Source organism: Haemaphysalis longicornis, unplaced genomic scaffold (genome assembly GCF_048455015.1).
Source record: "Haemaphysalis longicornis isolate Haplotype H1 unplaced genomic scaffold, Haemaphysalis longicornis Haplotype H1 scaffold_1, whole genome shotgun sequence".
Classification (NCBI taxonomy): domain Eukaryota; kingdom Metazoa; phylum Arthropoda; class Arachnida; order Ixodida; family Ixodidae; genus Haemaphysalis; species Haemaphysalis longicornis.
The window spans coordinates 133,702,418-133,725,218 of NW_027526203.1; the positions used below are offsets into that span (position 1 = coordinate 133,702,418).

Consider the following 22,801-nt stretch of genomic DNA (forward strand, 5'->3'; position numbering starts at 1 on the left):
TATCATAAGTAGATAATTGAAAAATTGCTTGAAATGGAATGACATATAAGTTGTTGTACAACTCTGAACTTTGACTATATAGACAAAAACTGACTGCACATTAGTGCTCAGGATGTTAAAGCACACCTAATGTGCAAATTTCAAGCACATTGGTTCAAACATAACAAAAATGTCTTCAAAACCAGTGTCTCCTTTTTATTAAAATAGACTAGCCAAGTGCGCACCTGGTTGTAGTTGAGGTGGGCGAAGATGGCAAAGAAGCGCTCCACGTACAACCGGAAGTCTTCGTCCGAGGCCCACTCGCCCTCGTCGAAAAGGTCCCCCAAGAAGATGACCGCGTGGGGCTTCAAGTAGTCGTTGGCCACAGCAAACGTCTTGCTGATGAACCTGCAGGCACAGGGGCCCTGCTCAGATCTCTGCCCGCCACAGATACCGTATTCACTCGCATAACAGCCGCACCACTTTTTCCCCAGAAGAATTGACGCAAAGTTGAAGTGCGATCATTGCAGGGGGTAAAATTCCGAGGGAACAGGGAACGCATGGAAACCTGCCAGTCTTCGGCCCACAGAAGGCCCGGCAAGCCTCTAACTCTAAGTGTTGTACCCTTAGAAGTGTATTTTTATGCTTGTATGTTATCCCGTTTTTTTTTCTCTCTTGTATCATCGCCCACACCTGCTCAAAGCCTGGCATCCAGGCTAGCAGTAACCTGTAAATAAATAATAAATAAATAAATAACTTTTCATGCAGGCACCTCCAGTGTCCAAGGTGAAACTTGTCGATTCCAAAGTGCCGGCTGCGTTTCAGAGCATAGTCGATCACCTTCGACTTGATGGCAGCCATGTACTCGCACAGCACCCCACTGCTCGCTCAATGGCGGTGAGATTGACAAAGCATCACAAGATGGTGAGTAAGTTGCCATTGCGGCAGCTATCGTCACAACTGGCTACATCCCTCCAATTCAGTGCACCGTTCAATGGATGGAATTCAGCCTTCATGTACCACCACCAGGGGTGTAGCCAGGGGGGGGGGTGTTTCGGCCTCACAACACCCCCTGGAATTTTCTGAGTGACGCATCCCTCCCTCCCTCCCTTTCCCTTCCTTTCACCCTTTTTTTTTTTTTGCCGATGCTATTTTACACACCGAATCGATGTACTATAATGTACAGCAAGAACTAGAAGGGTGTCAGTTTACTAAAGCCGAAAAGTGAATAAAATTTCGTTGGGGCGCAGCTAGGATGCCCTTCTTTTTGTTTTTTACCAACGCGTATAATGCCCCCTGAAAAATATTTCTGGCTATGCCACTGACCATCACCTTCACTTGGAATAAGCACACCACTCGTGTGGTACAGTACCTGCTCATGGTGGCGATCATTACGTGAGGGGAAAAAAAATCCACTTGATAACAAAAGCTGGGGGTGCAATCATTATGCGAGTGCGATCATTATGCGTGTAAATACGGCAAAAGCGTGGCCTGTTCATTTACACAGGACATCATGTGACCAAGGTAATTCAAGTGGTGCATCAGCTGCATGTTGTGCTCCACAATTCAGCCTGACATACACGTTGTCGGGATTCTCCCCTCTGAACTCTCGCGCTGTTCCGTTTGAACTGCCACGCACCATCTGTGAACGCACTGTGCGATGGAGGTAGGCGTGGCATGTTTTGTGCATGCTAGATAAGTGCTGCGGCAGCTACCAGCGGGGGGGAATCGCCAGCCGGGAGTGCCGCCAGCCAGGAGAGACAAGCTGCCGCCAGCCACCTTCAAGGAGCCCGCACGACAACAAGCAGTCAGCCGTCCGTTCTGCCGTGCCGTAAGCCTAAGGACATTGAAGTGCTGTGGCTAATGTGCCTCCTGTGCCATTTATGTTTTGTTGCCACTGCTTGAGGAAAGCCCGTATTTGAGTTCCGACTCTCTGTGCAATGATGTTTTGACAAGGCCGTTGCCTGAACCCCCCTCGGTAGGCAGGACTACCTGCAACGCAATGACATCACATCAGTAGTACACTCACTAGACAGGCAAAAGTGATGCGGGACTCTACAAGCGACTCCCAAAGGAGAAGCAGGATGTCTGGCCATGCTTTGTTGTAAAGCCAGCCTTATTACACATCGCTGGGGTTCCAGAGAAAAAACAAAAAAATGTGGACCCTACAATGCCTTCACCGACTGCCACTGTGAACAAAGCAATGCAAGACTGGATTACGAGCCTTGATTTGTCACTTTTTCTTATACCTTCCACCAAATTTTATCTATATTCCTCCCCGCCCAATCGCCTATCTATGTAGCATCTCGTTTGATAGACAGCTGCAGCTCAGAAATGAAACACAAGGACGAGGCATGTGCAGAGCTACGTGGGAAAGTGAAAGGTGCCTGTGGTGAAAGTAATTTGATTTCAGCGTGCCAACCCTTTCCACCTCTGCTGCCCCCATCTCTGGTGAGCCCAAGTGCTCAGCACGGCACAGAGTGGCACGCCCCTTGGACATCTATGCACCCACAACTTGAAAGAAGTGCGCAGGTGCGCTGGAAGTCTTTTGTGGCGGTGTGTGCCATCCTAGTATGTATGTGTGCTGGTAGCCACAGCATCACGGTGCTTTAATAAATATCCTGGGCCATCTCCACTAACGTGAAACCTGGGGAGGGGCGAAGCATGCAGTGTGTAAGCGTATTCTTGGTGCCTTTCGTCTTTCGTATTGCTCGGTGACCTAAATGAAAAGCTGTGATTTACAAGTTAAAAGTGAATGGCTGTTCCACGTCAGTTGTAAGAAAAAAAATCAAATTATACAGCGGCACAAGGCGGGAAAAATTAGCCTGATTTATAAACTCTCGGCGTCGGCATCATCCCCAATTTGCACTTGGCTGCCACAGGTCCCCTCTGTTTCCCATGCATACATTTTATCTACAAAACACTCTCCCTGTCCAAATGCATGTCTCCACAACCTTGCCGAGGAATCTCAAGCACGAGTTTCGCAAAGGCTATTTGATGCCTAACACATACAAATAAGTCGAGACCTACATTGGTTGGAGTGATAGAAAACGCCCCCTTGGCAAACTGCTTCACCAGTGCACCACTGCCAACACCTTGCCAGAAAAGATATATCTCGGTGCCTAGAGGTACAAAGGCAGACAGGTTTGTTCAAAAATAGGGTACCACGAGCTGCAATACTGCAGCACTTCATGTCTTTGCAGTTTAAATACACATGTGCAGAATTTTATAGTGACGCTTCTAAAACCTCCACTATGGTGTCGTGCGCTGCTCATGGTCCAAATTTCAATGCAGCCAGAACTATGAGTGTGCACACAATTTTTTCAGCAGAAGTGTATGGAATTTTACTGATTGTACGACACACTCTTGAAAATAAAATTCCCAATTCCATCATCTATACAGATTCTTTGAGTGTTGTTCGCGCACTGTCATCGCACAAGCCCCCCGAAAACCACTTAGTTAATCTTGTATTCAACACTATCATGTCCGTGTATGCACAAAAGCATGAGCTGCTCCTCTGCTGGGTCCCAGGACACGCTGGGATCACTGGGAACGAGTTGGCAGACGAGAGGGCCGCCGCTGCTGCACTTAGGAACATTGTAGACATTACAACGGCAACCTATACAGACCTCAAGCCACACATAAGACAACACTTGCGCAGAACATGGCAAACACACTGGAACGAACAGACAGACAACAAACTACATGTAATAAAGCCACACTTGCGATGGTACACACCTGACTCACACAACAGACACACGGAAGTCGCCTTGGCTAGGCTACGGATAGGGCACACGCATGCAACTCACTCGTATCTGCTGACGGGATCTTCTAGACCCCAGTGCAGCAGGTGCGGAGAGGCCCTATCCGTAGTGCACATACTAATCACATGCAAGGCACTTCACACAAAACGACACAAACACTTCAGAGAACTCTACAGACAACATATCCCCCTACATCCATCGCTGTTTCTTGGTGACGATGCCATGGTTTCCGTGAAACGTGCGTTTGAGTATTTGTCAGACGTTCAGTTTTTAAACCTCATTTCCTATCACGCATAATCAAATCTGGCCCTATACACCAGCCATCACCATGATCTTTAACTGATTTTACTGTGTTCGGTTGACACTTTTTTTTTTAATTTACCTTTTTGTGGTAACCACTTCACTTCATTAAATAACCTTTTCTCTGGTGCTCTTTGCCCTTAGTTGGCCTTGTGCCATAAAAACCCAACCATCATCATCATTTTTCCAATGACCAATATAGAAAAAAAAAAAAAAAAAAACACGTTTCAGATTTAAACAAACTGATCAACCCCAGGCATCATTTGCAGCAAAACTGGGGCACTGAGAGAGGCGAGCTAGGCATTCTTATTTGAGGGTGGGCAGCTTGAGCTGGATCCCGTCGTTATCAGGGAGAAGCAGCCGCAGGGCAGAGTGCGCCCCCCCCCCTCCCCGTCAGGCTGAGAAGGAGGTCTCCTTGCCCCCTCTGGCCGTACATCACTGGTGCATTGATGGAAAGCCTGCCCTGCTGCCGCCGTCAGCAGCGGAGGAAGCCTTGGTGCATGTGTACAGCTCTCGATTGCAGCTGTTGAAAATGCGATACATCCGGTGTTCTGGCCCATTGCAAGGAATATGGTCTGCATGTGTTTTGGCGGGCCATTTCTTGTTTTCAACAAGATGTAACTTGAAAATATTTTGTTTTCAAAATGTGCTCATCCGACCGATTTAACACCAAATTGAGCATCACATTATTATGCTCCAATATTCAGAAGTTTTGAACAGGTGCATAGTGACAACACTTAGCATAGCTTGTGGGGCTGTGCAGCCGTGACAACCGTTTTCTTTTTCTCTCATGCACTATACTTCAGTCCCAAAATTTCTCCAACACTTTGGACATGAGGAAAGCTGAAAAAAAGGCACCTGAAAAGGCACATCCCAGCTATAGGGCTGCTTTGTGCCCACCTGGTGCTCGGTGAGCAGCCATCAGGAACCCCTATGCACCTTTTGCTGCACCCACTGAGAAGGGTTCAGGCATGCGGATTGGAACATAACATGACTGAAATGCCGTCTTGGAGCCCCCAGCAAAGCAAAGCACGGGCAAGCCCTGTCTGCTGGCCTTCCATGACATCTGTTTTTCCCGGCAGCATGGATAGGGTGGCCACTTGTATGGTGTCAGTCCCAATGGGCCATGTGTTCGCTTGGCCCCACTTTGCCAGAACCCAGACATCCCAATTCGCCATGGACCCCTCATGCGGCTATGCCAGAGTGGACGGGAAGCAGCCTCGAAGGCAACTGTATTAGGAACTGGCTGCCACTGTGTGGGCTGGGGAGGCACAGCAGCAGCAACAGAGTGCTTACTGTGACGAACAAAGCTCTGCAGGAGAGCCACATCCAAATGCACATGCCAGAGTGCTGCTATGCACAGATTCTCGCTTTCCAACAGACCCTGCAGCAAATAATCATTGCCAAATAATACAGTTGAACCTAGTTATAAGAGGCATGGATGTAAGAGACACTGTTCAGCCACATGGTGGGCCGCCCCATCTTTCCCATTACTTTGACCTCTTTTATAACAAACATCGGATGTAGACGACAGCTGGTTATTAAGGACGAGTTATCCTTGAATTTTGGCCAACAATTGCGCTTGTAACATACATTTTAACTTCAGATGCAGTGCCACCAGTCACTAACTGCATACTCATCTGTTGTGGAAAGAAAGGACGCAACAGACGTGTGCAGTTGCTATTTATTATAAGTTCAGCAAACACACAAATTCAGTCAGCTATGAAACGATGCCGGGAAGCCCTGCCAATAAAAATGCAAAGTACAGAAGTGGTTAAAGCTTGCCGCCATGCGTACGAGTGCGACCACGCATGCGGGAGTCTGCGCAAGCCATCAGGAGTGTGCAGTGGGCTCTCCAAATTCCGTAGCTCCCAACCAAGAAGCATAGAAGATGTTGAGTCCTGCAAGCGTGATGAATAGCCAGAGCACACAGTGGAACAAGCTGTGGACTGTCTATTCATCGAGCTTCTGAACTGGACATCTACGATTCTTCATCTTCCGCAGACAGTGAAAGAAAAGAAAGCTTTTAAAAGCTGTTGTAAAAAAACAGTGTAAATATAGTCATGTCATGAAGCAAAGATTCAGAACTATTTCGTAAATTCTGGGGCAAAACATAAATTAGAATGAACCTCTTGCAACATGCTGTAGTGTTCTTTTGAGCTTATTTTAGTCATATCATTTAGTCATGGTGGGCTCGGTGGCTGCGCCATGGAACAGTCAACTAACCCGCTCTTGTTCGCAATGCAGGTGTGTAGACAATGCTCTCTATTTTCTAAAAAAAACAAGCAATTACTGTTTGGTCCAGCTGCCGAACCCACAGTGCTGTGTAAACTTGACTTTTGAATGCATTGGCGCCATACACTCTTTATTGATATTACTGTGTGGTGACATTGAAACCAATCCAGGGCCTTCTGACTCTGTTATTCTTACTGAGCTACAAAAAATATCTGCTGGACAGTCGGCGCTACTCTCTGAGGTACGTGCAAAGCATCAAAGCGCAACTAAATACTATGGAGAAAACTAGTGACCTGAGTGATAGAATAACACAGTTGGAAAAACACCACCAAAGCCTTTCAACCTTTCAAACCCAACTAGCGACGTTAGAGACCAGTACATCTGCCACCACTCGTCAAACTGAAACTTTGGAGACCCGGTTTGATGATGCTGAAAATCGCTCGCGCCGTAACAACCTTATATTCTATGGCCTTTCAGATACTAACCCTGCTGAAACTTTCTCCGAGTCGGAACAACTGATTATTAACCTCTGCAGCGAGCACCTAAGCGTTAAAATTGACCCAAATGAAGTGGAACGCGCGCATCGACTCGGTCGTTACAAACCTAGCCTGCACCGTCCGATAATAGTGAAATTCGCATCTTGCAAAACCAAAGAAGCAGTACTTTCTAACGGTAAAAAACTAAAAGGCACAACTTGCGCAATTGGGCAGGATTTTTCTCATTCAGTTCAAAATGCACAAAACCACCTTATTGCCTTCACTAGAAGCAAGTCCGCCGCTTTTTCATGCCCCTACAAAGCATTGTTCCTTGGTTCAAAAGCAGTATGCCTTCAACAAAGGGTCACAAACCATCAAAGAAATCACGTAGCAATTCAAACAGCATCGGCAACCGTCACACTGTCCCTGCAGTAACACACGACCAAGTATATCTATGTCCGTAATCTACACTAACGCACGCAGTTTTCTTTCAAAGCGCGAGCAAATCTGTAATCTCGTTTCGTCATCCAGCTGCAATACTATACTCGTGCTAACGGAAACGTGGCTGTCAAGCGAAGTCACAGACAACGAAATCCTGGCTGATCTCCCGAACTTCGACATTTTTCGAAACGATTGTAAAGGCGCCCGAGGGGGAGGTGTTCTAATCTCTAATCGCCACTAGCAAGTTACTATCGTGCTCAGTGGTTGACATTACGTCTGACTTAGAAATCCTATGGCTAATTATCGCTCTACGCCACTAACACTGATGCTTGGAGTGTGCTATCAGCCCCCACAAAGCAGCCCAGACTTTCCACAGAAACTTAACAACACACTGAACAACCCCAATGCGCGTGTCCTACTCTTCAGTGATTTTAACTATCCCGATATTGACTGGTGAGACCAAGTAGCTTTGGCAGGGAGCAGTACTGAAACAAAAGAATTCATCAATGTGTGCTTAAATTTTAATCTCTTACAGTTGGTTTTGGAGCCAACCCGAGTGACTAACTACTCCGCGATACTGGACTTGATACTAACAACACATCCTGAAAGTTTATCTTCACTTACATACCTTCGCGAAATCAGCGATCACGAGGTCATACACTCGATCTTTAATTTCAACCATTTGTCCTGCCAGCTTTATCCTAAGACTATCAGCTTGTACGAAAGGACAATTACGAGGCAATAAATAACGAACTCCAAAGATTTTTCCTGGGCTTTGTTTGAAGTGGGCTTCTGGGCCAGATCAGTGGAAGCCAACTAATTGATTTTTAAAAACAAATTAGGGGAATTAACAAGAGAGTTTATACCAACAATATTATTTCGCTCATCTTGCCAGAAACCCTGGTTCACAAAAACGTTGAAAAAACTAGAAAATAAGAAAAAAACGGTTATTTCGAACTGCCAAGGTAAAACCGAGTGCTCACAATTGGGATAAATACTATGCAGCTGAAAAAGTATATTTGCTTGCTATACGCAGCGCAAAGCACTCGTTTTATCACACAGACTTACCCAAGATTCAAACCAACAACCCCAGAAAGTTTTGGCAAATTATTAATCCGCAGGAAACCCACACTTTTAGATTGAAAAACGAAGCCGGCGATGATATAAGTGATGCCGATAGCACTCAATTGTTCAATACTGCCTTTACATCTGTTTTTATCGAAGAAAGCCACTAGCATTCCCTGTGTTACCAAATAGTAGTCTGCCTTGTATGCTGTCTATAACATTTATCCCAGCCGGTATATTGTCTGTTATCGATAAAATGAAACTGCCTTCTTCAGCAGGTGCGGATGACATCAATACTAAAATTCTAAAAAACTCCAAATCTATTTCTTCAATGATTTTGTCGCTAATATTCTCAGTCACTTCCCACAGGACACTTACTGGAGGACTGGAAGGTGGGGAAGGTCACTCCAGTTTTTAAATCAGGTAACAAAGACAGCCCCCTAAATTATCACCCCATCTCTCTAACAAGTGTACCCTGCAAAATCATGGAACACGTCATCTACTCCCAAATCATTAACTTTCTTGACGCGAACAACTTCTTCCATCCTGCTCAGCATGGGTTCCGTAAAGGTTACTCTTGCAAAACCCAATTACCCCTTTTTGTCCAGGATTTGCACAGAAGTCTTGATACTAACCAGCAGACTGACACAATATTTTTGGATTTTTCGAAAGCGTTCGACAGGGTACCTCATAAGCGACTGCTAATAAAACTTAGATCTTAACTTACATCCTGACATTCTAGCCTAGATTGAAGAATTTCTAACTAACCGCTCCCAATTTGTTTCCCTCGATGCAGTGCACTCTAGTCCCCTTCCAGTAACATCAGGTGTTCCACAAGGCTCCATTCTCGGGCCCCTCCTTTTCTTAATTTATATTAACGACCTAGATTCGCATGTCTCCTCCAGAATCCGTTTGTTTGCCGACGACTGTGTAATCTACCGCTCAATCACTAACCCCACTGATCAAGCCGCAATCCAAGATGACCTTAACCACGTACAAGACCGCTGGCTAATAAAACTTAATCCTAACAAATGCAACACAGTCTTATTTCACCGCCGCCACAACCCTTTTCTGTTCCCTTACGTAACTGATAACGTAGCCCTCGAACAAGTGCATTCATATAAGTACCTCGGTGTCATTCTATGCAACGATCTTAACTGGTGCATGCACATTACTGACGTTATATCATCTGCAAACAAATCTCAAGGTTTTCTGAAACGTCACCTTCAGCACGCCCCAAAGAATGTGAAACTGCAGGCATACAAGTCTCTTATCCGATCTAAATTATAATACGCGTCCGCAATCTGGAGCCCACACCAAGCATGTCTAATCGACTCACTCGAGGTGGTTCAAAACCGTGCTATTAGGTTTATTCATTCTTCGTATTCGTATAATACCACTGTATCATCGCTCAAAAAAGAATCTGCTCTTTTGAACCTTGACGTCCACCGCCGTATTTCCAGCCTCTGCCTTTTTCACAAATTCTTTCACAGCCCCCTCCGTCATCCCTATATTATTCCACCAGTCCGCATATCTCACCGCACTAGTCATCCACTTCAAGTCGCCCGACCACGTATTAAAACAACCACTTTTTCAACGTCTTTCTTTCTACGGACTACAAACGACTGGAATGACCTTCCTCACGACGTAGTCACCATTTCCTGCCCATCAACACTTTTGCACGAGTTGTCTACTCATCTTTCACAATGAAAAACTTGTGGCAAATAAAAAATTATATAGTCAACCCACCCCTTATGTAATATCCCCTCGAGGGGTCTTTAAAGAAATAAAGTGATGTGATGTGATATGGTGCCCACATTAAACTAGGGGTTGACCTGTAAGTCAAAACATGGTACCGTGCTTATGAGAGACCTCTCATAAAAAAGACAGAAAATGCTCTTATAAAGGAGTTCAACTGTACTGCCTATGCTTGTTACAACAGATCCTCAGAATCCCACAGGAAACAGGTCTGTGGTGTACCAAGTTTGCAGTGCCAAACATAGGTGAAAGAGGTGCTTTAAGCGATAAGAAAGTGGCAAAACGATTACAAGGAAAAGCATTCTAACACTTTAGATTGTGCACACAGCTTTGAAAAGAAAAAGTCTCTACAAGAACACTTTTCAAAGTGCTACCCCGGAGCAAGGAAAAAGCCTAGTGGAGAGTACTGACAGATGCGCCCGCCCAAGGCCTGGTAAATAAAAGAGTAAGCCCCAAACACTTGCAATTGGTAACAATATCTACTATAAGCGAATTTCGAGCTATAAAAGTACAATGCCAGGAAGGAGCCCTTCAAAGATGCTTTCCTACACTTCTCTCAGCCAAGCCCCAGTGCCCGGCCACTCAGCCCACTACCCTCCACTGTGACGGGCACAGCCGGTTGTGTTGAATGGAAGCGAGTACCTTGCAGTCACCAACACAAAAACCAAGACTTACAATTCCTCCTGAAATGCACACCTAGGAGCACTACAAAAACACAAGAAACCTAAATAGGTAGACTCTTGCTTTTAGTTTAGCTGATCATTCAAAGGCAGCCTGAATCTACGAACTACAAGGATTGAGTATTAGTTTATTATACGGCTCTCTCAGGATGATCCAAAAACGTAAAATACTAGTGGTGTGAGAAAATACCCACTTCTGGCACGGCATGTTTGGCAAGAACTTATTTAAGCTGCCATACTTACCCCACAACCTGCGTCTTCGCATAATTTGTGAACAGCTAACTTAAAACCAAAATTTCGTTAAAAAAACTCTGGGCACGCATCTGCTCACTTCGCTGCAAATGTCCACAAAAGACAATTGTCTCCTGCCGCCCCTGCCACATAAATGCCCCTCTCCTCTCCCCAACCACCTCTCATGCTTCTACCCTCCCTTTCGGCCCTCCCACGATAAATAGAGAGGTTTGCTAAAGCCAATTCTATTTTCCTGCATTCCACTGCTCGAGCCATCCACTGGAACCTTTTGTCACTTCTGAACTTGGAACGCAGCTGTGCTAGAGCAGCAGTGCGCGCGTTTGTACGGCCTTCGCGAGAAGCCTAGTTCCTGCCTGAGGCCGCTGCAAGGAGCCCACCCTGCTGGTGCACGCGTTTGCCCCGCCGCGAACAAGCTATACGCCACTGCTTCTCATTTTTTGGTGACACCACCATGAGCAACAGTTGTGCATGATGGCCAGTGCAAACGAAACAAACACTGGAAAAGAAATGGGGGGGATGACACACGCACTGCGCTGTCCCAACACCTGACTCTTTTTGTCTGATGTTTCGTTCACGCTGGCCTTCCTGGGCACATTCCAACTCACTCAACTGTTCTACGCTACTTGCTGATTTGGCTCATAAATACGGGTGATCCGCCTTGACAGGTTACAGGTGCGCTTACATAGTCGAACTGCGTTGCTCAAAAGCAAGTCCGGAGTGGCGTCTTATGAATGTCGTAGGTTATGACGGTTTACAATTTTTACAGTGGCCATTAGGATGTATTTAAAAATGCTTCCCATTGACACAAACGTCTGTGCACTGCAGCGAATGGGCCATACAGAGAGAGGCAAGAAGCCAAAATATTGCACCAACTCTACTGCAGAACCCAACACGTGGAACAATAGGTCACGTTTCTGAAGTGGGAAAGCAGGAGAATTGCCCAGCGCATTCCATCAAAGTGCATTAAGCACAATTGCCGCAATAGAATTTTTGTTTAGCGACTTCAGCAACGAAACTCAAAGCAGTTTTCGCTATTTCTCTAATCACATTTAGTGCTGTATATCTGCGAACTACACAAAACTCTCCAGTACTCAAATCTGTTCATTCCACCTTTTTTCTTTACTCGTAATATTGTCATGTAACATATGTTAGGCTTTCAGTAAGTGGTAAAAGCAATCTCTATTTTTTTCTCCTTTTTATTATGTTGTTTAATGTGTTATGATGTATTGTATTATTTTTTATCTATCCTTGAAATGCACACTAGTGTGATTCTGCAATACGTATACTTCAGCTGCTGCAACTATTTCAAATATTGTGCTGTCCAACAACTTCGTATCTTTTTCAAGACTACGCGTTGCTTCATGTGCAGTTCGCTGCGCCTTCTAACGGTTCCCTGGCCTACGTCAAGCTACTGCAGCAGCTCTTAGCTGGGGTACCATCTAGTGTTTCTGGAAAATAAATTGAAATTGAAAGAAAGGCTATCGTCTTAAAAAAAAAACTACTCCCACATTGCGTGCCCTCTGAAGCCATTCTCTGGCCGACCAGCCGTGCACCCTGCTAGCGTGTTGAGAAGGGGGCCAAGCGCAGTGAGAGGGTGAAAAGGATGCAGATGCCATGGCTGAGGCACTAGCATGTCCGTTATTTATTAAAACAGAAGCAGTGACTGCAGACACGGTTATTTTGATCTCATCACAAAGTGCCAGTGGCATTTGTTTTCAAGCATCCTGAACAGTGGGGAAAAATAAAAATGAACCTCATGCACACTGACAAACAAAACAAGCACAGCCAAGTTACGTTGGGTGATGCTTCCTTGGGATCAACCGAGGAAAAAAAGCCGGAAGAGCTGCAAAACGAAACAAACCAGCTGGCTGTGGAATTGAAACAAATGACAGTATGAAGGAAAGGAGGCAGGAAAAAAAAAAAACAAGAAACGACAAGACGACGTGGTGAGTGGTGTGAAAGACCCCGATAATAGCGACCAAGGTGGGAAAGAAACGAAATCTGGGGGGAAGGGGGAACGAGCACTGTTACAGCATTACAGAGAAAGTTCATATGAACTTGGTTTTGATTTCCAGGATTATGGGGCATGCAAGCAAAGTAAAAAAAAAAACTGGGCCATTCTAATGGAAGCTTACAGGCGCAAACAAACCCACAAACCAGAATACACAGAATTGACAAGTCATTTGATCGAGTACCTAATATACCATACTATACGGTACTGGCCTCGAAACACTGAGCAAAGGGGCAAAACATACACTGCCGGCGTGAATTCTTTTACAAATCTGCATAATCAAGTTGTACTACTGGGAAACTTCTTTTATACCCGCTATAAAAAGTAGTAAGAAATCCTGAAGTGCTACACAAAACAGACCGTTAGGAATTGTCTAGAATACACACAAACTATGGTAAACGATGCCGATAATAAGTTCCTTTTTATTTTAATCAGTTGCCCAAGGACATAGAAAAGCTGTCCTCAATTAATAAGGCTGTCCTCAATTAATAATCTCAAAGTAAACAATGCTAAATTATTTGAAGTAATGGCGTGTCACTGACAGTGTGTTATCTGGCAGAAGCAGTGATTTATTTTGAACAGCTCCTTTCTGTCCCTTCATTAGTTTCATTTCTTTGATTAGTTTCTTTGAAAATAACTGCCTCATACAATTATTGTCCGTAACTCCATCAATATGTGTGTGAACTTGAAAAAGCGGAGATTTTGTGAACTTTCATGAATGCAAATATGCATCATTGTACAGTTATGTGCATATGGTGTTTGATTTTTTTTTTTTTTTTTTTTTCGCAAAAGAGTTCCTCTTGCATTGGAACCCTTAAGCGAGCATCCTGAGTCTGGTGTCTGCACGAAATGTAGTGAAATTGTTCAAGAAATAAAGGTAGGTGTGTGTGTACATGTGCGTGTGAGTGTGTGTGTGTGCATGTATGTATGTATCTGTGCGTATGTATGTGTGTATGTATGTATGCATGTTATTGCAAAGCTGCCTGCCACTTAGAAGAAAAAAGTGGGCGGCCAAGGTGGATGTTGCTGGTGCGGAGAAGAGCGCTTCCTTTTGTACCAGCCATGAGGCAGCAGCCGAAGCTGTGGCCCAGCACCACCAGTGCAGGTGCAGGGGAAGCAGCAGCAGCAGCATTCCCCTAGGGAATGCCCCCCCCGCATGACCCGCATGACCTCCCCCCCCCCGGGCTCACAGAGCGAGACGACACGAACTGGTGCCTCGCTCTAATGCTTAGCGAATGAACGGTGCTCCACGCACTCTGTGTGTCTTTTTGGTGGAGCGCTGCTCGTGGCTGACACCAGATTCATTTTACAACAAGGTTTAACTGAGCGTATTCATATTTTTTAACTTGGAAATATGTACGTGAAAGCTATGCACCGTTCTCGAGTAGTGCCATTTGATACGAGCCCCATAAAGCAAACACTCCGATGCTTGAAATATAGGAACAACCCCTTCGGTCGTGCGTTTGGGGGGACAGCCCGCAGCAGCGGCAGCGAGAGGAGGAGGCAGGCCCACTGACCGGTCGGCATCCCAGCGCTCGAGGGCCCCCAGGGGGCCCCAGGCCGTGTGCAGGTGGCCCAGCAGCTGGGGGTCGGCCACCAGAAGAAGGCGGGTGGCCGCATCCCGGCCAGAGGGTGGCCACCGCCACCAGGGCCCAACCAGGTACACGGCCCACTCCACGACCAGAACATAGCCCACCAGCAGGCATAGGGCGGCCCGGCACCGGCGCCTGAGGGAGGGCAGGGTGTTACCCGCTCAGATAGCTGCCATCGCTCGGGCAAGCACCTCCCCTTTGACGGCCAAGTGCAGAAACAGTATCTTCTTGCTCTTTTTTTTAGGTGCATTATTTTTTTTAATGCTCCTCATTTTATTGAGTTCGGTGCTTTGCAGTGAGCAAGTTATCAAAAGCAACCGGTGAAATTCTCCCCAAAAACAAAACTAAAATGCCGACACCAGAGTGCAGATTTACATTGCAGCACATTTAACTTACTCCTTCACAAACCCATGGAATGTACTGAAATCCGCTCGAACAGATTCTTTTCTAGAAACTGCAAAATATATGAGAATACTCCTACTCAGGGATTTTGTTTTTCCTGCTGTTCAGCCAAGTATTAATAGCAATAGTTGTAACAGTAAAACAGTAATAAAAAATCACTCACAACACACAATATTATTAGCATACCATATGCCGACTAACACTCAATCCTCATTGTGCAGAGATACCGTATTTTCGTGTGTATAACCCACCCCTGCATACAATCTGCAGCTCCCCTTTCAGCCCGACGGAAAAGAAAAAAAAATCCTTGCGTATTGCCCGCACATTTGATGCAGGAAAGGCTGCACCAAAGCTATTGCTCAAGCAACACATCACATACTATGCAGGCAGAAAAAGCGTATATTTAGCAAGTAGAATACACTGACTGCAAGGCGAAAGTCAAAATTCACCAATAAAATTCAGTTGCTAGTGTGTGCTCGTCTTTGTTTTTTCTTCCTTGTCCTTGTATGTTTTGCGCAATCGCTGTCATAGAAGGCTTAGTCAGTGTTACTGCATGGGAGCATCACGGTACGTCGTCTGACAGTACTGAATGTGCTTCTTCGTGACAACGGTGGTTCATGACATGCATTCATATACAGATCATTAAAGGCCTTTCACTCCACCATGAATGCCCTCTGAACACGCCACGGGTGCAGCTTGTTCAACATCTCCAAAATGGACCAGACGATGGTTAGAATGGATTCTCTGGCTAACAGTACCAACAACATGGTTGGCAAGAACACCGTGCAAATTGCTAACACTTGTTGCGCCAAGAGGGGCGTCGTGGTCTTCTTAGTCTTCATTAAAAAATGTTTCTCTCCAACGCACTGCATTATTTTTTGCTTTTTCTGGGGAGTTAACATTTCCATGCCGCCAGATTGAACAATGGGGCAGTTCCAAAAAAGGCCACGTCGAGGAGGAGTGCTTGCTTGGCATTTTCCGGTATATAAACATTTCCCAGAAGTGGAGAACAAAGGCTGATTCTTCGTTATGACTACCAGTGTCTTGGTTATATCCGCAACCCCCCCTGCCCTCATCACGAGCATCAGTCTAATGCAGGGCAGTACCTTCTAAGCGGAAGAGATTGCGGTCGCGTTAGCCATAACACAGACTCCAGCCAGTACCATCATCCCCGACTCTACAGTGGCGTGGCGTACGTACATGGGGGAAGAATATTCAAAAGAGCAATGCAGGTTCTAGCCCAGAATCCCCCCAAAAGAAATGTATCAATAATTTGGACGCCTGACGATTCATTACTCCGTGGCAATCAAGCAGCCCATGCGTATGCCCAAGGTCTTGCAAACTAGGGACTGCTGGAGGATGGCGACCGGGCAGATCACCCTCTCACTGCTTTCAGCGACATTATGCAGCACTACAGGCTATCCCGGCACACTTACCTGCTAAGAGTTGACCCGCTGTCAAAAGAACAAGATGTCACCCTCCGTCAACTCCAAACAAACACAATCCCACACCCCGCGAAACTACACGCCACCCACCCCACACTCGATGCCCCCTGTGCTGACACTGCGACCTACGCGCTATTCTCTGTCGCATGGTCTAGGAGCGCTCAAATAACCCAGACTTGATCCAATTCCAAGTCCTACCTATGAGCAGTGGGAGAGTGAACTTTCCAGCTCTGACCCAAATGGGCAGCTATGGCTGACCGAAAGGGCAAAGGCAATGGGCTGTTCAGCCGAACAAAGTTTTCCTTCTCCTCCTCCTCCTACTCCATAGGCAAAACAAAATGCAATCAATAGATGCCAGCATAGGTGAGAAGCGCATTGTTCGAATGCTGTCTTCCTCTTTCACATAAATCACTTTCACCAGTGACTTGGTGGGAGTAAGGTGTCGATACTGCTGATCAACCAATACGTAGTTCTCCTTCTATTAAATTCTGTAGCCACAGCGAGGGATAAAAAAATTCAACAGGCCCAAAAAATCTTTGCAGTGCTGATCCAGTGTATCTATAATTAGAGCACAAAAAAGAAAGAAAACGGCAGCTGAGCTAGCGGTTCCCAATCGCAAACAAAATACATGCTCAGCGACACGCAGGTTTTATCTTCATCAGAGAGTTTTCAGCTGCATGGAGTGACAGAAAGTCACAATGGCTTGAGAAAATGTCCATTGTGCATGACAAAATAGGGCGACACTGGTGCCCGAAGAAAAAGGCCTCGCATTTCCCCAGCTTGCAATGGCTCACAAGATTCCAAGGCAAGAACACAATTACCTGATACTAAACAGCAAACAGACTGGCAGTGTGCAGCAGCTGTGGGGTAGGTCGGTGGGAAAATAACTGGCGTGTATGGCGGAAACCTTGGATCCACCAAAGGTTCACCACCAACAAAGTGAGATGCTGGTCATCTTTTGGCATCATGGTAAAAATACCATTTATACTCATCTTCCACACAAGGGCATCCTATGAAATGTAAACAACCACATCCTTCACGCAATGTATAACACTGCGAATCCATCATGTTTGCTCGTCATAAAGGGATGGCCGTGCTGAAAATCGAAAGAGCTTTGTTTCCACAAGAGAATTAGAGTAAGTATTTGCACAGTTCACATGGTAACACTTGGTGCGCATATCATGAAGTTACTGTCTCTGCCTAACTACCGTTCAGAGTGGGACGTTCAGAGTGGGCGTGGCAGCCTCGTGCGCATGCCAGCCACTCAGCGCAGAGGCACACAGTGCGCAGCAGGGCCCCACCTGCGAGCAATGTCCCTCCTGGGGGTTGACTTGTCCATGCCTCTTCAGGGCGAACACTCCTCCCGTCCCTGCATCGCGAGAAGGGAGAGGGGACCCGCAAGGGCTGCACTCAGCGCTACTGTACCCTGCTGCTCGTTTGGCAAACCACATGTGAACTGGCTCACAAGTAAACGTTCAGGCCAAATTCGGGGGTTAGTGCAATTGATTGACCACAACCCGAGAGGCACTTTTTGTGCCGAAGCTGCAGCTGGGTTACGGGGGGAGCCAGTGTGGAGTCTAAGAAAACTTTATTTTTCTGCTAAACATATCGGTTCGGCACTAATTGCAGCAACATAACATGCAAATGATTTAAAGCCCTTTCCAACAACACGAGTTTTTAAAATGTTTTCATACATCATAGTTGCAAAAAAAGAAAACAAATTCAAAACTTTTGTCAAGTTTGTCACAAAACATGATAAAAAAGGAATTGTGTTAACAAACCACCGATAGCAGAAAAATTTTCGAGTATAAATTTTGCAGGGAAACATTTCAAAAACACGTCCGAGAAAAAATGTTGACTTGCGTGGAACAGTTTGTCAGATACAAAAAAAAAAAAAAAAAAAAAAGTTAGTACGCGTGGTGCCCGACCAACATTTCAAGATGTGCAATTTTGGGTGGTTTTCTGGAAGAAATCTGGCAGTTTCATATTATCATAGGCACCGATTTGTACCCACGTGACATGAAAGCAATTTGTCAATTACTGACTTTGCATTTATGGCCAGCACAGTATTCGGGACAAGCATGTGATGCTCAAAAATCTGCATGGAGTTAAAAATGTTTGGTGCTTGTTGACTGTTCACTGTCAGTTATCTCTCAAAACATAAACTTGCGGCTTATTATCATCTTCTGACCCGCTATTGTAGCCCTGTTTGAGTGAATTAAGCGCAATGCGCTACAATTGTGCCCTGCAAGCTTTCACCGAGCAGCTGTTGCGGGATTAAAGAGTTTAGCACTACGAGCCTCCTGCAATGCAGCGGCACCTAACATTTTCGAAAAGAAACAATACCATACTTGACGGAGACCTCGTCCAAATAGGCAGTTCAACTAAGGAGCAACACTGTACATCCGGAAACACCCTCGTACAGAAATGAAACTGGCTGGCGAACAGCTGGCGGTGTGCAAGGCTGGTTCGAAGCGCTCTCCTCGTTGGAACCGATATCTGGCGACTAGGCGTAATTTTTTGACTTGCATCAGAAGTTCTTATTGCAGAACTCGGGTTGGGGTGGGATGAAATCGGGAGCGGCATGCTTTTTTTAAGGATCAGTAGCAGATGCTGAAGGCGCCACGGCAGATAGGCTTGAAGTTGGGTAACTGCGTATAAGTGCCAAATGTGAATTTTGCCATGCAGACATGAAACCGAAACTGTCATGAACTGTTTGTGAATGGTCCTGTGGTTAGTAGAACTGCAACATGACTTAGAACGATGAGCGCAAAGGCAACAAAACTGCCTAAAATCATAAAATAAGTTTGCACACAAGCACTGCTTGATATTTTCAGCCGATTTCTGCGATTATTACTGTCAGAGTGCGAACCTAACGATTGAAAATCATCTTCTGATTCACCATTCGTGCCGATAACAAAAACCAAACGCTGACGCACAGCAATTACGTGCGGCACGCATTCTTCTTTGGCAGCACTGACGCGCGATGACCACGACCCTATTCCACCCACACCCAGGTGATGCAAACGCATGTCAAAAATACTGTTTTTGTTGCAAAGATTTAAACAAAGCTGATTTCGAAAGGACATTTTCTGAGCTAACTCCAAATAATTTTACTTGTTCCAGAAATGCCTGGAACGCTATGACAAGGGGCTCCCAAGATATCGTTCAAATTGAACGATTTGGAATAGGCATGGTAACGATAGAGTTAAACTTGGCTTCATTCGCAAGATCGTTTCTGTACCTTCACCCAGGATGCAACTAGTGGGCGCCACTAATAACCCAGAGCACCACTAATGACCCGTAGCATGGGCAGCTATACAGAAACTAGGTGATGAGGGCTTGGATTCAGTAACCCACAATCCTGGGGCCACACCACATGTGCTCTGTAGCGACTTGAGCAAACACCTGCATCAATACATGCGAGCAACTGCCCATGTTGCATACTTTACCAATTTATTGAGACCACCGTGACACCTGCAGTCGTAGTCTACAAAACCACAGGTAGAAAGAGCGTGCAGACACCTCAAAGAATCACACATGATCACTCCAAGGAGACACGACCTATAGCTACAGCCGTTGACATACAGCCATGCGATTATGACGGCTCCCTAAGGAGAGTAATTCACGTCCTAAAGTTACCTTGCAAACAGTGCAAAGCGATGATAGCACACAAAAAGGGACAAATGACATTGGTGACTTACAAACGTTTTTGCGTGTCAGCCCTGTAACTCCAACCTGCTCAAGCTCCCACTGTCCTGACTGATAGATGCCGAAAAGTGTAAACACGCAGCATGTGAGGCTTTGTGATGTTGCGCATTACCTGCCATGTCGGCAACAGCACAAATTCTTTTTGCAAATTCTCCGCCGGAAACAGTTTTTTTTTTTAAATTCTCAACATGGCCACGTCTCCTAGATCAGGGAGCACAAGGGACATGCAGCGTGCACTGTGTGAAGTAAATGGTTTTTGATGTCACCATTTGTGTGTGTTCGCATGCGGAAGATGAGCGTATGTTCTCTTTTAACAGCGCAAGGGAACCAATGACCGCCCTTGGAGTGGACGAGAAAATGCAGGGCCAACATCGCTGGCAGGGGACTATTGACGGATTCCAGATGTTTGACATACGCGCCTATGATTTTTCCGTCGACCTGCTGCAAACAGACTGCACTTACCAAAGACGGACACCCAATATCAACTGTTGGTCTGTCTGCAGTATTTGCTCTTGATCAGGTCATCCTTTTTGTGACTGAGGGCCGTATTCCGAGCCCCTCCTCCACTCCATTTGCTCCCTCCGCTCGTCTGCGGGGAGAATGGGGTAATCGACTTCAAGGACCTCCTCCACTGGAAGCTTGAGTGGAGGAAGGACTCGGAATACCAGGGTGAGAGTCTAGTGAAACATTTCCAGCAGGAGAAATGAGCGAGCGTTTCGTAAACTGCGAACTTCAACCTGTTCTCCTTTTCCCGTGCTGGATCAGCACTGCAAGATTTTTTTGACCCATCATGGTTTTCTGTCGCTCCCTGCAGGTAGAGAATTTATTAATTACGTGGAACCTACCCGCGGATGAGCAAGTATTTCCTGAATGATTGCACACTGCTATGTCGCCTGTCTTTCTTTTCTGTACCACAGAAATTGCGGCTACTGAACTCGTTAACTGGGCGAGAACTACATGTTGGTCAGCAATATTAACAGCTCGCTCCACGTAAGACAACCACTGTTAGTGATTTGTGTGCGAGCCGAAAACAGCGTGCAATCACAGCACTTGCCAGCTGCCCTGGTATCTGGCGATTGCATGTTGTTTTGCCATTAACTCTTGCGCACACCCCTCAACAGAGTGAGAGACAGGCCTACAGTTTCACCAAAACATCCGCACACTGCTTGTTTATTAGTACTACACTGGCTCACAAGTACAGGGGATGTGTGAATGCTTCCATTATGGCCACTTTTTAGGAGCACACAGGATGCCTGCTTTTGCACAGTTTAGCGGCTTTTTCATCGTTGCACTTGATAGAACCTTCAAGTCTGGCAAAATACCCCTTGTTTGATTACCTGGCTCACCATGCCGAAAGCCTGGTTGGCAGCAACGCACTTCTCCTTTCAACACAGGACAACGGCTTCACCGTTGGTGGCACAGACTCAACGGAGCTGCTCGTCCTCGTCAGGTGTCGCACGGTCCCTGCAAGTGTATCACATGATGACGACTGTTAGTTTTGTGGTGGAAAGACAACACAGCGCAAAAGTTATTGATTAAAAGTTATTAAAAGCGGTGCAAAGGCAACGCCTAAAACCAGTCAGTTATAGAATTAAATGGTTTCAAAGACAAATAAATAGCACGGCTGGTGCACAGGGCCAACTCGCGACTACGTGTGATGAAGTGTAAAAGTTTGATCACTGTCAAAAAATTAAAAACTCGACCAAGTAAGAACATGGGATTGTCATCTAAAAAGTATCATGCATGCAGTGGATATAAAGTTCTGGGAAGCGTTTACATCATGTCAAGTGGAGTGCCTGATACTTAATTAGTATGCGAGTTATGGATATGCCCTCTAGGCATTTGCTGCATAGTTGTGGAGTTTGTGAGATGACGCGAGTGTGTTGTGTGAATGTGGCCTATCTGTAACCTAGGTTGTGTATCATTCGAAGCAAAGTTTCATAGCATGCAGCTTGTCGGAGCACTTTATAGGCTCGCCTTGTAGTCGTAGCTCGCTAATGGCCGAAGCGACTGGCGGAATCAGGCGGCGCAGTGAGATAACGGACCCAAGTACAGCCTGGTGTACCGTCGTCAGGGGGTCACACTTAGGCTTTGAAAACCACGCAGCATAAATAGTCATAACCGTTCGCACCTCGTGAACCACTGGCGCTTGTCATACATCTCCCCGTTGTTTAGCGCAAAGAAAACTGCAGGTACATTTCAAGCAAAATCTGTGTATATAACTGGCAGACCCCGGGTTCATTTTAGTTAGGAACGCTTGTTGGGTTGGTTTTTACGATAGAAAGCGCTGGTGCAGTTCCCCGTTGGCGCAGTTTCAGGCAGGGGGCGCGCGAGCGCTGCGAAGGCGGGAAATATGAAATGCATTGAGTGGCAGCAGTGAGCGGATAACGGCGCTACAGCCCATCATGGCGAATCACTGTTCTGCACTTCCAACAGCTTGCACATTGAGTGGAACAGCTTTAATTTTTTGTCTGTCCATTCCCTGCATTACTCTTGCCATCTGAAGGTGAGGTAGGTGTAGCCAAGTTCTAAGTGTAGCCAAGCTCCACTGTGTTCTAAGAGCACCAGTGGTGGTCCTTTCATCCGCCACCTCATTCCCGGTCATCCCAGAGTGGCCAGAAACTCAGTACACAGTCAGTTTGAGCTTCTATGTGTACACAACTGTATTGGCACTAGAAACTAGGATTCTT

At 45.9% G+C, this 22,801-nt stretch overlaps 1 protein-coding gene across 4 annotated transcripts in view; it reads right to left on the reverse strand.

Annotated features, from left to right (window-relative positions):
- Positions 1–22,801, reverse strand: part of LOC144180465 (metallophosphoesterase 1-like) — a 71,509-nt gene that overhangs the window by 38,286 nt on the left and 10,422 nt on the right. For 3 of the 4 annotated variants that reach the window (XR_013324429.1, XM_077708809.1, XM_077708823.1), the window contains exons 2-5: positions 21,449–21,575; positions 17,702–17,769; positions 14,479–14,688; positions 225–387 (exon numbers count right to left, since the gene is read on the reverse strand). Coding sequence is in view for 3 of the 4 variants with exons in the window: in XM_077708809.1 (XP_077564935.1) it covers positions 225–387; positions 14,479–14,688; positions 17,702–17,739 (411 nt within the window). In the remaining variant the exon portion in view is untranslated. The remainder of the gene's footprint in view (positions 1–224; positions 388–14,478; positions 14,689–17,701; positions 17,770–21,448; positions 21,576–22,801) is intronic. The other variant, XM_077708816.1, reaches the window with a different exon arrangement.